General features: G+C 49.1%; 1 protein-coding gene across 1 annotated transcript in view; it reads right to left on the bottom strand.

The window, feature by feature from the left end:
* Bmper (BMP binding endothelial regulator) overlaps positions 1-11,606 on the bottom strand; it is a 223,551-nt gene extending 211,945 nt beyond the window's left edge. Inside the window, exons 1-2 of the mRNA XM_070014280.1 lie at positions 11,399-11,606; positions 10,299-10,384 (exon numbers count right to left, since the gene is read on the bottom strand). Coding sequence (XP_069870381.1) covers positions 10,299-10,384; positions 11,399-11,534 — 222 coding nt within the window. The 5' untranslated portion in view covers positions 11,535-11,606. The remainder of the gene's footprint in view (positions 1-10,298; positions 10,385-11,398) is intronic.
* Between the last annotated feature and the right edge of the window lie 4,097 nt (positions 11,607-15,703).

Raw genomic sequence — 15,703 nt, forward strand, 5'->3', positions numbered from 1 at the left:
TTAAAAAAAAAAAAAAGAAATGTCCGTGAGAGACTCTTATCTCCAATGAACCACCAGAAAACTAGAAGTGGAGCTGTGGCTCCAAGTGGTAGAGCACTACTAGCCTTAAATGAATGAGCTCAGGGACAGCAACCAGGTCCCAAGTTCAAGCTCTACAACCAACAACAACAAAAAAGTAAAGTAGGGAAGCAACCCACCTTCTAAGAGCCCAAATATACTCGGGCTTTCTGTCCTACTACACAAAGGGCAGCGGTGACTGTTACTCAAGTTTCTCTGGGACCCTGAGAGAAATTCAGTGTAAACACCTGTCACAGGTGTAGACAACACACTGAGTTATCAGCATCCCTCCAACCCCTGGGGCCTGTGGGCAGCAATGGCTTCACATTCAGAAAGGACCAGAGCCATGAGCGGGTCATGTCAGAAGCACTTGCCGAGTTTCTACATACTTGGAGAATAGTCCACATTTTACCTCACAATCCAGACATGAAAGAGCCCTGGGATGAAGACAGCAATACTCATCAACATACCCAAAGACAGATGACTATGAAGAGCCAAAGAGAGGCGTCAGATGTAGTGGTACATGCCTACAATCTCAGCTATGTGGGAGGCAGAAATGGGAGGATCATAGTCTAAGGCGAGCCCTCAGGCAAAAGGTACTGAGGTCCTACCTTATCAAGGTCCTACCTAAGCTGGGATTGGGTACCCACCTTCGCAAGATACAAAAGTAAGTACCACTGTGCTTAACATTCTTCTACTAAAGTTTTCCCCCATAAGGACGATTTTGTTGACCATGGTGAGAATGGCACTTCCAAACACCCTCACATTAAACCTTTACTCTCGAGCCAATGCCTCCCACCACTGACTCAGAACTGCTTTACTGACTTGCCCAGCATTCACTAAGGCTAAGGCTCAGAGACAGCATGGAACCTGTCCAGTGACAAACAGCCATCAGATAACCTGGGTAAAACTTGAACTCAACACCTTCCTCTTTAGCTGTATGCCACTGGCAAGAACATTAACATTTTTCATGAAAAAAAAAAAGAAAATGTTTACTTTAGCACTTAGATCTTCAGATATGGAATTATATCATAATCTTTACAAAAAAAAACTTGTAAGTCTGTCATAGTAAGTATTTATATTAGACAGTCTTTTATACTGTTGCCCTTATTATTATTAATGTTTTTCTATTGTGAAAATACCGTACAGAAGGGTTACAATTACATGAGCAAGGTAATGAGTACATTTCTTATCAAGCATTGTTGCCTCCTCCTTTGTTTCCCCTTACCATCTCTTCCCATCCCTCCCCCCCACACACACACCTGCGCTCCAAAGTTGTAAAGTTTGTTTTTCAACATAACGTCTTGTACATCTCATTGTTGCAATGGGTCTGCCTGTATCCCTATTTAAACATTTTGTTTTTTCCCTTCCCCTGCAGAAAGTATACCAACATCAAATACAGTGAAAGCAGGGGTTATACCTTGGGGGATGGACATACAAAGCAACAAAGAAATCATCTTATAAATATGTTAGGAACAATAGCAAGAAAGAAAAACCATTTGAGACCTTATCTTGGGGTTCATTTCGCCTAACATCAACTTATCTGACTGTTTCTGCTTGTCTCAGACATATACCCAGCAAATAAGGGAAACTGTGGGACCTATGTTTCTCTGGGCCTGGCTTATTTCACTTAATATAATTTTTTCCAAGTCTTTCCATTTCCTAACAAATGGGCAATGTCATTCTTTATGATGGAAGCATAGAATTCCATTGTGTGTATATACCACATTTTCTTGATCCATTCATCTACTGAGGGGCATCTGGGTTGGTTCCATGTCTTAGCTATGGTAAATAATGCTGCAATAAACATAGTTGCGCTGGTAGCTATAGTATGGCCATGTTTGTGATCATTTGGGTAAATGCCCATTTTAAACCTCAAGATAGCCTGGTCCCTTCAGCATTTCACTACCGAAACATTCCAGTGACATTGGAAGTGAGGAATATTGCTTCTATCCATTACATCAGTTTTGCTTTAGTGCTTTTAAAAGCTCCATGTGTTACTCACATATTCACCTTTGCGAAGATCTTTCCAAACCAAAGCTTGGATAACTGGGGGTCTTTGTGTGACATCTTCCAAATCTCTGCACACACTGAAGTTTTTGGATTCCCACCAATAGGGTTCCACCAAAACCCCTCCAAGATTGACTCAAATCCCAGTGCCCTCATACAGAAGTGGAACCGAGACTGAGGATGGGGACCGGGGTTCATTTCTACACACAGTCTATAAAATGCTGAGAAAGGGCTGCCACTCCAACTCACTGCAATAGCTTCCCGCAGCCTTCCTCAGATACTGGCCTCACCCTGCACTGGCATGTGTCTCTGGCCTCCATAAATTTTCCTCCATGCCTTTACTAAATATCTCCAGGTTTACCCTGAGACACAACTCATCCTGTTAACCTGCTGGGCTCACTTCTGAAAACTCTCCATTTAGACCACCAAGGCAAACCACAGATCTGATGCAGACACTTAACTCATGGTCATTCCTCCCCCATACCTGTGCTGACTGCTCTGCTGAAATCAGGAACGCCATCAAGGCTCAGCTCACTCACACCAACGTCTTCTCTTCCTGTCAGCTAAGATTCGGAATTCCCTTCAGATCACCTGTTCTCTCCTCCACCATCCGCATGCATGCCAAGTACTACCACCTGGGTCCAGCATGCTGCTTCACATCTACTGGTTCTCAGTGGCACAGCATGAGCCACCCAACTGTTGATGAACACAGAAAATCTGTACCACAGGCAAGTACAAATTGTATAATCACATACTCAATATATATTATAGTACATATGCTATATATTGTATTATATATACTCAGGATATATTATATAGCATGTAATGTATACTCAACTATATATATGAACATATATAACTGTCATAGGTATAGTATATATAATTAATGTATAATAGCAAATATATATGCTTCACTATTGTATCATGATATACAGTATTCAATATATATAATAAATACACACACATACACTATCATCATGAAAACCCTCACTCGGTTGAATAGTTCATGGAATGAACAAACCACAGGGGACATGTCATCCCTTAATTGGGGGGCAGCAGGCACTCACGGGAATTTAGGGGGAGCTGTGGGAAATCAACCATGTACCTTTCAGGAGCAGCACCCTGCTCTGGAGATGCAGCCCTGAGCCAAGGCTGCAACACATCCTCTTTCACAACAACTCCTTTATATTGGCTGGCTTAGTTTGTAGTCTGTTTATCAGAGCATTGGTTTATTCCTCCACCTTCTTTCCATCCCCTGCCCTAGGCAGTGTGCTGTCCACACTCTGGAGTCTACACTATAAACATCACACACACACACACACACACACACACACACACACACACACACACACACACACACACACACACACACACACACACACACACACACTCCTAGAGGCACTGGAACAACACCTCTTACTGTACCTGTGGTGATGCCTAAACTATTCAATGCTGTCCCAGGACATGAAGAGCTGACCTGAGAATTCATTCATTCACAGTCTACCAGGCTGGTTCTCCAAGGCCTCGACCTCCATGTTCCCAGTCTAGGCTTAGCCACCTCCACCACCTGGGCCCACATCTCAACACTTCACCTGGAGTCTTCTTTCCCCCCACCAGGATCCTGTTCCAACCCTCTCCCTACACAGGTCCCAGTCTGTCTTACAGTTTTCCTCCCATTCCTGCAGACCTCCTCCATGCACAGGGGTCTCTTCCCCACTAGGCTACAGGCAAGAACCCTTCTTCAAAGACACTCAGTCTGCACATATTTCAAACCCGATGCAGGCTACACATAATAAACAACATGGAGGCCGGGATGGAGTGTGAAAGGAAGGAAGGAAGAACAATATTATTGTATTTATAACCTGCCATCCCTAGTGACTTGAATGGTGTTTGATAGAAATAGAACTGAGAATCAACATCTCAAGATATATACCCAGCTCATTTGCTGAGCTTACTTAAGTTCAGCAAGCACCAGTGACCAGTCTGGGCCAGCCATGGTAGTGTTATTTGTATTCTTTTACAGCACAAGGGGGTCAGACAGAAACGCCACATGGCAGGATGTGAAACACTGATACCCTCTACTTACCCAATCCATCTTTTTTCTTGGGGACTGAACTCTGGGCCTGGGCACTGTCCCTGAGCTTGTGCTCAAGGCTAGTGCTCTATAGACTACTTGAGCCACAGTACCACCTCCAGCCTTTTCCGTTTATGTGATACTGAGGAATGGAACCCAGGGCTTCCTAGACAAGCATTCTACTACTAAGCCACATTCCCAGCCCCCAACCCTATTCTTATGAACTGCTTTTATTTTCTGTCATTTCACCCTGCCTGACTTTTCCCACATCTCTGATTCCCCTGGCTCACCTGCTTTGTGGTCCAAGGTCTGGGATGGGCTCTCTTCCCTCCATGTCCCTTCCTAAGCTTAAAACACGTCAGTGTGAAGTCCAAGCCGTGAAGCAGGATGTGTGTGTGCGCAACTGGGGCAGGGGGGCCCTGAGTAAGTAGGTAGCAAAAACACAGTCAGGTCTGGAACAGGGTCAACAGACTTCCACGAGGCAGGCCAGGAAAATCCCCAGGATGCCAGACCCCTCGGCAATTTTTCCAGAATTACTGAGCTTGTCGCCCCAATCCTGCCTTGCTGCCAAGGGAAGTACAAGTGTAGGTGACCCGCAGGCACACAGACCCTGCAAGACAGGGGCCCCCTTGCATGGAAAGTTTTTCTTCGTGTTTCATAGAGAGCTAGGGGAAACTTACACCAGGGCCCACAGAACATTGGACCAATAAGGAAGCAGTCTGCATGGGCCTAGTCCAAGCGTGGAGGAACAGAGCACCACCCTCTGCATTCGTGAGGATGGGTGCACTGGACATGGCTGCCCTCACAGCTTCCTTGGGGAAGGAGGAAATGAGAATGCAAACAGAGGAGCATCCTCCTCAACAACGCCAACAAAAACAAGTCATCCCAGAGAGCTTGACGTGTGCCACACCCTGGGCCTCGCCTGAGGTGTGTGTCTCATTTAACTCCCTAGGAGTTCTAGGAGCGGAAGTGTCTGGTCACTGCGGTGAGGAAAGTAAGGGTTATAAAGTTGACCTCACTGTCTCAAGGTCACCATCCGTTAGGTTTGAAACCAGGCCTCCTGGGTGCCTGGGCCAAACCAAATGACAAGCTGTATGTTTCTTCGATGCTCCCTCCTCATCCCACAAATTCCAGGTGCCATGGGTGCTATACAACCCCAGACCATTCTAACTGCCCTGCAAAGAGGCCCAGGTTAATGCTGCAGGGGCTGAACTGACTCTCGAAGAAGCCTCTGAAGGCATCCGTAGGCCGTTCTTTGATAGTAAGTGAGCAGCAGAAAGCAAACAGCTTTAGCAGATGATAAACCAGCCTCATAGCCCATTCTGTCTCAAAGTACCCGTGCAACCTCAGGGCATTTGCTCTGCGTCCCTGCACTTGGACAGAACTGGACAAGGACAATCAGCTCAGAGCTGGCATCTGTGGGTGTGCCAGCACAATCCCATGGATGAGGGACCTGCCCAAACTGTTTGGTGGGAAGGCCGTATCTCCTTCTACACTGGGGAGGAAAGGAGGGAAGGAAGGACAAAGGGAGAAAGGGAGAAAGGGAAGGAGGGAAAGGGGAAGAGAAAAAAAGAAAAGCTCACTTCCTTAGTGAGCATGCAAAGTCTACAAATAATGAAAAACAATTTTGAGGAAAGTACACAATCCACACACATGTGTACACCTGGGTATAGCATCCCTCGGTATACTGTCTCTGTCTGTCTGTCTGTCTCTCTCCCTCTCCCTCTCCCTCTCTCTCTCTCTCTCTCTCTCTCTCTCTCTCTCTCTCTCTCTCTCTCTCTCTCTCTCTCTCTCTCTCTCTCTCTCTCACACACACACACACACACACACACACACAGAGGAATTGAATCCGGATGAAATGTTATCTCTCTCATTCCCAAACAGACATCTATCTATCCTCCAGGCTTGCTAGGCTGTAGAGTGAGAATCATGAGGACAGTGGGAGGGAAGAGATCAAGGGGGAGGGGGCAGGAGCTTCTTGTTCCTTGATGGGGGATTTTTTGGCAATTAAAGAGTCAGGAGGAGAGCGAGTGAGGTCTGCCATGCTTGCGCTGCTCTCTGCTCCCCTGTTTGGTATTCCATAGGCTCCAAATTGGGTGGGAGGTGGAGGGGGGGAGAGACGGCCACTGGTGACACTGCTTTCACTCACGTGGCTTTTTATGAGCACGGGGTCTCTTTCTGCACTGCACCTCTGGATTTAAAAGAGGAAATTTCAACCTCACAATCATGGTGGGTTTTTTTGGTTTTTTTTTTTTTTTTTGCTGAACAAAACTATGCCAAACTAAGCTCTGACTTCTGGTTTTGTGAGCCTGGGCCTCCACCGCTCTCTCAGATTTCCAGTCCCGAGCCCAAGGCACTGGCTCCAGCTTGCTCCCTCTGATGCTACACAGAAGGGGGGGGGTGCTGAGAAGCCGTGGGCCCCTGCTCACAGCGCACTTGGTGGATTCAGGGGTGCCCACAAATATGGAGAACTGCTTCCAATCTGCTTATCTGGGTGTGGCTGGCTCCTACCGCCCAGCCCAACGTCAGCACAGGCACCCGTATGTTTTCTTGGGCATTATGGGGGAAAAATAAGTCTAGTAACGAGAGGGGAAAAATGGAAGGAAAACAGGGAAAGGTCCACACCTGCCTTCCTTGGCTCCATGAAAAGTCATCATGTGAGGAGGGAAAGGCTCTGCTTGACTTCCCCACTCCACATTGAAACCTACACATCTTGAACCCATGTGGACTCTTAGAGCCGGTCCCCATCCTGGCCTGTGGTCCACCACTCCAGCTAACAACCAGGTTATTCTTGGGCCATACCTGCTTAGGCAAGATCCTGGAGGAGTCTATGTCCATGATGACAAATGGGAATCAATTTATTCATTGCTTGCCGTGCCCACGCTACCCACCATCACCCTGGAGGTCCCCACAGGAAGGTCCTCCCTTCACCTTTTAAATATTCTGAGCTTAAAAGCACATTCTGTGGTTGTTGTTTTTTTTTAACTTTGACACTGTAATTATATGCAGGACTTTGTACCTCCCATTTCCTTCCAACTGTAACATTTCTAGATCTTTTTAAAGCATACATTGAGGTCAGCTTTTTTTTTTTTTAGTACATGTTATGAAATAAGATATGAGCTTGTGCCCAGCCTTAGCTACTTTTTTCTGCCAAAAGAGCAGACCAACGCAAACTAAATACAACTATTTTCTTTATCCAAAGTTCAGTTGAAACGATTATGGAACTTCTTAATATACACATAAACCTAGCTCAGAAACCCCACTCACTCCAGGCAGGTCAGCTGAAATCATAACGAGATATTAGCTAAGCAAACTCCCCCATAACTCAAAAGAACTGACTGATTCGAGGAACATCAAAAGGTAAAAGAGTTTTTAATGGTCTTTCTTTCTTCTTCTCCTGGTTTTCTCTTATCTTGCATAAATTGTCTGTGTCTCCCGGTCAGAGGCGTATGCTCTAGAGACAGACCCTGGGGATCAGTGCTACTGTTTCAGTAAATAAAATACTATATATTTGATGCATTAAAAAGCAGCCTAACCAAGCTTCCTGATGTCCTGAGCATCTGGAAAAACAGAGGTTAAAATCTCAAAGGAACTGAGTGTGAATTAAAGGAAATAATTCAGGTTTAGAGGATTGTCTGGCAAATAGAATGTGTTTTGTAAATGTTTGCTTGTGAATCTTATCCATCTGTTAAAGGAATCTCCCTTCAGACCTAAGTGTTAAGAATGCCAAACCGCCTCTGGCCCATACAGAACAATTGGAAACCCATGGAATGCAATGGGTTCCTGACCCAGGAACATGACGAGGAGCATATAAAAAGAGAACCAGTGGTAGGTAGGTACATCTCATCTTACTCAACCTTCCCAAGTCATTACGAATGTTTGGGAAACAATACTGGTTGTGACGAGTTGGGTCCTTTCACCAAAATCCCTGCCAAGGTCAGGGTAACCAATCTGCGAGTTCCACTTGCTTCCTAAATAATGGGGAGTCCTCCTGTCAGACCCCTAAAAGACACCCTAACAATCCTCTGTCCCAGACAGATGCCTCCAAATGCAATTAGACAGAACAGCTCTCAACTTTGAGTTCAGTCAGTACTTTTCTCAAATATCCTCAATGAATTGCAACTAGTGCCTCTCAAAATTCCAGTTTTTCACTACTACGAAGTCTCCACTTTCAAAGAAAAGCACTATTTTTTTTTAACCAGGGTAGGAGTACTGAAAAGGGAAAACGCTATGTGGGGATTTTTTTTCATAATGTTATTTGGGAATGGTTTGTAAAATGCTCAACTGTATATTTAAACTTTATAAATAGTTATGCTGCCAAATGGTATTTTTACATGTGGTGTGCTCTCTGTCTCTGTCTCTCTGTGTCTCTCTTTCTCTCCTCAACATATTCAAATATTACTCGGTCAGGGTAATTGCTGCTGCAATCTTAAGAGACAGATACAATAATTTGCTCACATTCTGCAATGAGAGAAATGAAAGGGAAAGATTCCTGTGTGCACACTCTGCAACTCCAAAGTGCTTTACAGAAAGTTATTTAGTAGCAATCAGTAACACTGGAGCTCCTAAAGAAAAAAACCTAAAGAATCTCTTTTTTATTGGACAGCCGTATTTATTGTCCCAACAACTGTGATGCATTTTTTTTTCTTGGTTCTGTTGATTTCCTTTTCTTCAGAACCTGGTAATCATCGGAGACAAGCGGTCACCTGACTCACCTCAAACATTTATCATGACAACATTGACCTCATCTCTGGTCCTGACCGAGTTTTGGTCGTTTCAGCCCAGATGGCGAGGCTTCTGCTAAACAGAGATGGATTCTCTCTCCTCCCTCAGGGCAAGCTGACCTGCTGGCAAATAATCATCTATCACTTGGGGCCTGAATGTATTTCCACTGGAACTTGGTGATGTGATATGCCGATTATAATTGAGGTTTGCCAGAAGTGATTGGCATATAAGACACTGGTGGGGGGAGGGAGGAGGAGTCACAGGGGGATTGCTCTGGTTGGGTCTACATTTCATCTTAGAAATTTGTATTCATATAACTTAATCACACACACAAGGCTATTTATTAGACTTAGCGTGAAGTATTGTGCCAAAATAACTTGAAACAAATCATTTCTTGCCATCTAGACTACTAGACATCACTAGGGTTAACTAAGCTGCTGGCAGCTAAGAGTCACTGCTCATTAAGGATGGTATTGTTCTTGCTTTCATCTTTTTTGTTGTTGTTGTTTTCATATTTTTGGTGTCAGTACTGAGCCTTGAACTCAAGGCCTAGGTACTGCCCCTGAGCTTTTTCTCTCAAGGCTGGTGCTCTAGCCACACACAGTTCCACTTCTGGCTTTTAGTGATTCACTGGAGTTAAGAGTCTCATGGACTAAGAGTCTGATGTCTGGGTTGTTTTCAAACCTGGATCCTCAGATCTCAGCAGCCTGGGTAGCTAGGATTACAGGTGTGAGCCACCAGCTCCCAAATGGACTCATGTTTCTCAACCAGAAATAAAAGAGTGATCTGAGACTTTAGTCCACAACAGATGAAGAAGCCCAAGAAAGACATTCAAGATTACATCTTGACCTTACTTTTCTTTATTTTTTTTTTTTTTGGTCGGTCGTGGGGCTTGAACTCTGGGCCTGGGCGCTGTCCCTCAGCTCTTCAGTTCAAGGCGAGCGCTCTACCACTTGAGCTACAGCACCACTTCCTTGACCTTACTTTTATTCTTTGTGCATTTGTCCTCGTCACAGTCTTTGTCCCTGGCCTTTATACCTCAGTATTATTTCATCTTTTCCCTGCCAATGGCACAGCCCCTGGGAAATCTGAGTGACAGTCCCCATCTCCCCTCCCACCTCCAGCCCTGGGCCCAGTTACTATAAGCCATCATGTCACCAAAACCTTGTCCTACAAAGTCCATCTTGACTTGACTTTGCCATACTGATGAAAAGGTAAGAATTGCCAGTACGGTGGAATACAAATTGCCAACCACCACAAACCCCAGAAATCCAGCTAGATACAACACACATGAGCCTCATGCAGCTCAATGCAATTGTGTCATCAGGAAAAACAGTGCCTGCGACCTGACAATGCGGGTCACAGGTAAGGAATCCAGCTTGTCTAGGGGCCATGGGGCTCACGGGCTCACATGGCATGACCCCACACTTACCAGGCACACACACATTATGCAGGGGTTGTCTGTGATGAAGGGGATTTGCAGTATCTCTCCTTCTTTCTCGCATTTTGCAACCGACCCTGAAATGGAAGGGAAAAAAAATTTTTTTAACCTTTGCTTGGTAGCTTTATGGCAATGTCTTAAATCCTTACACAAGTCCTTTTTAAAACACCTACCCAAATTTCAGAGTTAGTAATTTTTAAATGACCAGAATCACCAAAAACCAAATCCCCTCCAAATCCATTTCAAATACTTTTATTCGAATGGACTAGGGGGTGGGGGGAGGGTTGTTTGTTTTTTAAGACCACTGTAATTTATGGACGGATTTTCTGTTCTCGGATTATTTAAGCAACGTTCCAAGTATTCCTTGTGGCTCTTTAATAACGCTCCTCTGGTGAAAGCATTTATTTCACCTACACGCACGCGTACATACACGCACACACTCAAAATACGCAAGCAGGCCAGGGGGGAAGATTTTAAATGCGAATCCTGGACTCTGTGGCTGAGCAGGCCTTTGACCGGCATCTGCTATTTTGTGGCGGGTTGCAATGACTTTATGCAAGGCAAGCCTCTGGTCTCTTAGAAACATTTTCTTTTCTGCGCCAGGTGAGAGAGTAAAGCCTGCCCTTCCGAGCGGCAGCCGGGTCTCCGCCTGCCCGGCACGTGTCGTTCCTATCTCCTGCGGCCGCTGCCCTTTCAAAATGTGATGGTCTCCGCATTCAAGGTCTGCCAGGCCGGCACCGCACACAGCTCTGCTCTCCCGGCAGACACGCACATCTCCGCGTGTCCAGGAGAGGGGCGAGTGCGGGGAAACGAAGAGAGTGTTTAGATTGTAAAGGGGGGACACGATTGAATCCAGGGTTGGGAAGGAGATTGGAAATCAGTCCAAGCGACGTCCCCACTCCATCAAAGAATGCCTCTGATCACCGCATTGAATCGGGGGAGCCCTTCCTCCCTCTCCCCATCTCCGCTTCCCGCACTTCCCACCCGGGTACCCGCTTCGCACCACCTCGGCGGCCGGCGGGTGGCAGACGCCCGCACCAGGTGCGCGCTCCCCGGTGCCCGTCTCTACCCAGGACCCCCGCCGCCCCTACCTGTCAAGAAGGAGGAGGCCAGAGACACGGGGACCCCCGAGCAATTGAGCAGCAGCAGGACGCAGCAGGTGATCCCGGGCGGGCGCCGGCGGGCTGGCCCCGCCGCAGCCCCGACGTCGCGGGAGCTCAGGAGCATCGTCCCCGGGGCCCGCGCTCCGCCGTCGCAGTCGGGTTTGCTTGGGGCCGGCGGTCGGGAGCCGGCGCTGAGGAGGGGGCGGGCGCCGGGGGTGGGGGGCGCGGGGCGGGGCGGGCCGGGGAGGGGCGGTCCTGGAGGGGAGGGGTCCCGCGGCCGAGCTGCTCCACTGCGGCGGGCGCTTCCGAGAGAGCCTCCCGCCCGCGCGGGCTCCGGAGGGGCCAGCGGAGGGGAGTCGGAGCCGGGGACCCGCGGGGAGGAGCGCGCGCTGCTGGGGCGCACGGCCACCGCGCTCGGCCCGGCTGCCGCTCCCGCCGCGCCCTGGCCGCCCGCCGCAGCCCCGCGGGCCCTGCGGGCTCTAAGCCCGGCCGGCGCGCGCGCTCACCCGGCGGCGCCGCGGACCGGGCGCACCCGGGGCCGCACGGACCCCCGCTGGGGACGCGGGGCCGGGAAGGGCCGGCGATCCCTGAGCCCGGAGTGGGTCCCCCGGCCCCGCGCCCCGGGGTGCAGAGCCCAGCCGAGAAGCCGCGTCTCCCCGCCCGCGCGCCGCCTCCTCTTGCCCCGGGAGCCGCCCCCACCCGGGCCGCCGCCGGCGCTTGTTCTGGGCGCCCTCGCGTGCGAGAAACCGGGACGCAGAGCGACCCCGCAACTCCTGAACCGCACGGCCTCCCCCGGAGAGGGTGGGCCGGGGAGCTGGGGGGCTGGGGGCTGCGCTTATGGACCCGCGCGCCCTGACACCGGGGACGCTAGCCCCACGACCGCGCGGGAGGCGACCAGCACTGCGCATCGCCAACGCCTTTCGCCCTTAAAAGAGGGACCAGGGCTCGAGACTCCTCCCCCTCCCGGCGGCCGGCGGGCGGGGCGCCCTGACTAATCATTCATTCACCGGCCAAGGAGGGCGGGCCCCGGCCGTCCGCCCCGCCCCGGCTCCCGGGCCGGCCGGGCCGGGCCGCCTCTGCCGGCTGGGCGGCTGAGCGGGCGCCTCCCTTGCGGGCGCTGCGCGGGGTCTGGAGTGAGTTCGGGTCTTTGATCCCCTCGACTAAATCGCCATCTCCGGCCCATGTAGCAGCCTCCTGTACCCAGAAGGGTGCGATGCAGGAAAAAGACCCGGGCTAAACTGTGAAGGGGGAGGTGAGGAGGGCGGAGACCGGGGCTCTGACAGCGCCGCAGTCTCCCAGTTGCAGGTCCGCCCAGCCAACCCAGCCCGCCAGCGGAGCGCCCACAACACACAGGCGCGCGCGCGCGTGCACACACACAGAACACTCACACAGAACACAACACACACAACACACACACACAGAGAACACTCACACAGAACACAACACACACACAGAGAACACTCACACAGAACACAACACACACACAGCTGACAGAACACACGCACACAACACACACAGAGAACACTCACACAGAACACAACACACACACAGCAGACACAGAACACACGCACACAACACACACAGAGAACACTCGCACAGAACACAACACACACACACAGCAGACACAGAACACACGCACACAACACACACACACAGCAGACACAGAACACACGCACACAACACACACACACAGAACACTCACACAGAACACAACACACACACAGCAGACCAGAACACACGCACACAACACCCACACACAGAACACAACACACACACAGCAGACACAGAACACACGCACACAACACACACACAGAGAACACTCGCACAGAACACAACACCGACTCACACAACACACACATACACAACACCGACTCACACAACACACATGCACACAGCACATGCACATACACACACAGTACACTCACACAGAACACAACATAGACGTGCAACACACAGCAGACACACAACACACGCACACAACACACACGCACACACACACAGAACACAACACCGACTCACACAACACACACGCACACACAGTACACTCACACAGAACACAATACAGATGCACAACACACATACACAGCAGACACAGAACACACGCACACACACACAGAACACAACACCGACTCACACAACACACACGCACACACAGTACACTCACACAGAACACAATACAGATGCACAACACACATACACAGCAGACACAGAACACACGCACACACACACAGAACACAACACCGACTCACACAACACACACGCACACACAGTACACTCACACAGAACACAATACAGATGCACAACACACATACACAGCAGACACAGAACACACGCACACAACACACACGTACACAACACACAACACACACACACAACTGAGCACATATACAGTACACTCACACAGAACACAACACAGACTCACACAACAGACACGCACACAGCACATGCACATGCACACAGTACACTCACACAGACACACAACGCACATGCACACAGCAGACACACAGAACACACGCACGCACACAACACAGGCACATACACAAACAGTACACTCACACAGAACACAACACAGACTCACACAATACACCCACACACAACACACATACACAACACACACAGAGCACATACAGTACACTCACACAGAACACAACACAGACTCACACAACACACGCACACAACACACACATACACAACATACTCAACACACACGCACACATCTGAGCACACGCACACATCTGAGCACATACACACATAGTACACTCACACAGAACACAACACAGACTCACACAATACACATGCACACAGCAGACACATACAGAACACACGCATACAACACACACACATACACAACACTCCCACAACACACTCGCACAGAACACAACACAGACTCACATTCACACCACACCTGTACACCCAACACAGATACATTAACACGCAGACAACACATGCTCACAACACTCACTCATACAACACACACACTATACACACAACACACACAAAAGTCAATAGGGAGCCGGGCAGCAGTGACTCCTGCCTGTAATCCTAGCTACTCAGGAGGCTGAGATCTGAGGATCGCAGTTCAAAGCCAGGCCGGGCAAGAAACTTGTGAGACTCTTATCTCCAATAAACCACTAGAAAACCGGAAGTGGTGCTGTGGCTCCAGCTGTAGAGTGCTAGCCTTGAGCTGAAGAGCACAAGGACAGCACCCAAGCCCAGAGTTCAAGCCCCACGACCGACCAAAAAAAAAAAGTCAATAGGGGAAAACCCAGAAGCCTTCGCTTGCACTAGATTTCAGTGGATTGGAATAGTGTCGATCTAAAACCACAGCCATCTCCACAGCTTGTGAGCGAGTTGCTCGGGTTGCTTTGCCAGGGGCCACACATCCTCAACGTTTGCATGACAAAGCTCTTAGGGACTGAGTCCAGCAGTGTGTGCACCTCTAACATGGTGGAGTTGGTGTCTAGGGGCTGGGCGTCGCTGAACTCTCCGTGGGGGCCCAAATCCAAAAGCCACCTGGAAAACAGTTTGTGTGCCAGGACCTTTGCAAATGGGAAAGGTACACAGAAGGCTTTGGGGACTCCAGCTCTTCCTCTTGTTTGTTACAGTCTGCTGCCACCAGTGATTTCCCAGGCTGCCATCTGCAAATGGACCCTACTGGAAGAGCTACCTTCTCTTCCCAGGGTTCCCCAATGTCTGCTACAGAAACCATGACTTAGACTGACGGCTGCCCACTGACTTCTACCTAAGCAGAGCTGAGTTCCCCAGTAGCAAAGGAGATACACATGGTTTTGCTTTCTTTTAGTATTGTGTGTTGAGGCGTGAGCAGTTTCTGAAACTCTCAGCTCTTTCATTCACGTAATAGAGCTTCACCTCCACTTCTGGCTTTTTACTAGTTCGTGGGAGATAAGAGTCTGGTAGATTTTTTTTTTCCCTGCCTGGGCTGGCTTAGAACTTAGCTCTTCACATGTCAGCATCCTGTGCAGCTAGGATTTATAAGGCCCCTGGTGGTTTTGCTTTCATTTGGGCACTAAATGGCAGAGCCATTCAGCTTCCCAAATGACCTTGACTTTTGACTGAAATCAAAAGAGGGCACAAAGTGCTCTGCTTTTGATCTCATTCCTTACAACCGGTAAGGAGGTGATGGAACCCAAAGAGTGATATTTAACTGAGGGCCCATCTCAGGCCATGACACCTCTAGTTCTCTACGACAAAATGTGTGCAATTTACTCAAACTAAAAGGCAGACGTGCCCACAATAAGAGAACATGTCTCAATTCCCAGAACAGGAATGCTG

This window comes from Dipodomys merriami, unplaced genomic scaffold (assembly GCF_024711535.1).
Source record: "Dipodomys merriami isolate MVZ:Mamm:240054 unplaced genomic scaffold, mDipMer1.0.p SCAF_94, whole genome shotgun sequence".
Lineage (NCBI taxonomy): Eukaryota > Metazoa > Chordata > Mammalia > Rodentia > Heteromyidae > Dipodomys > Dipodomys merriami.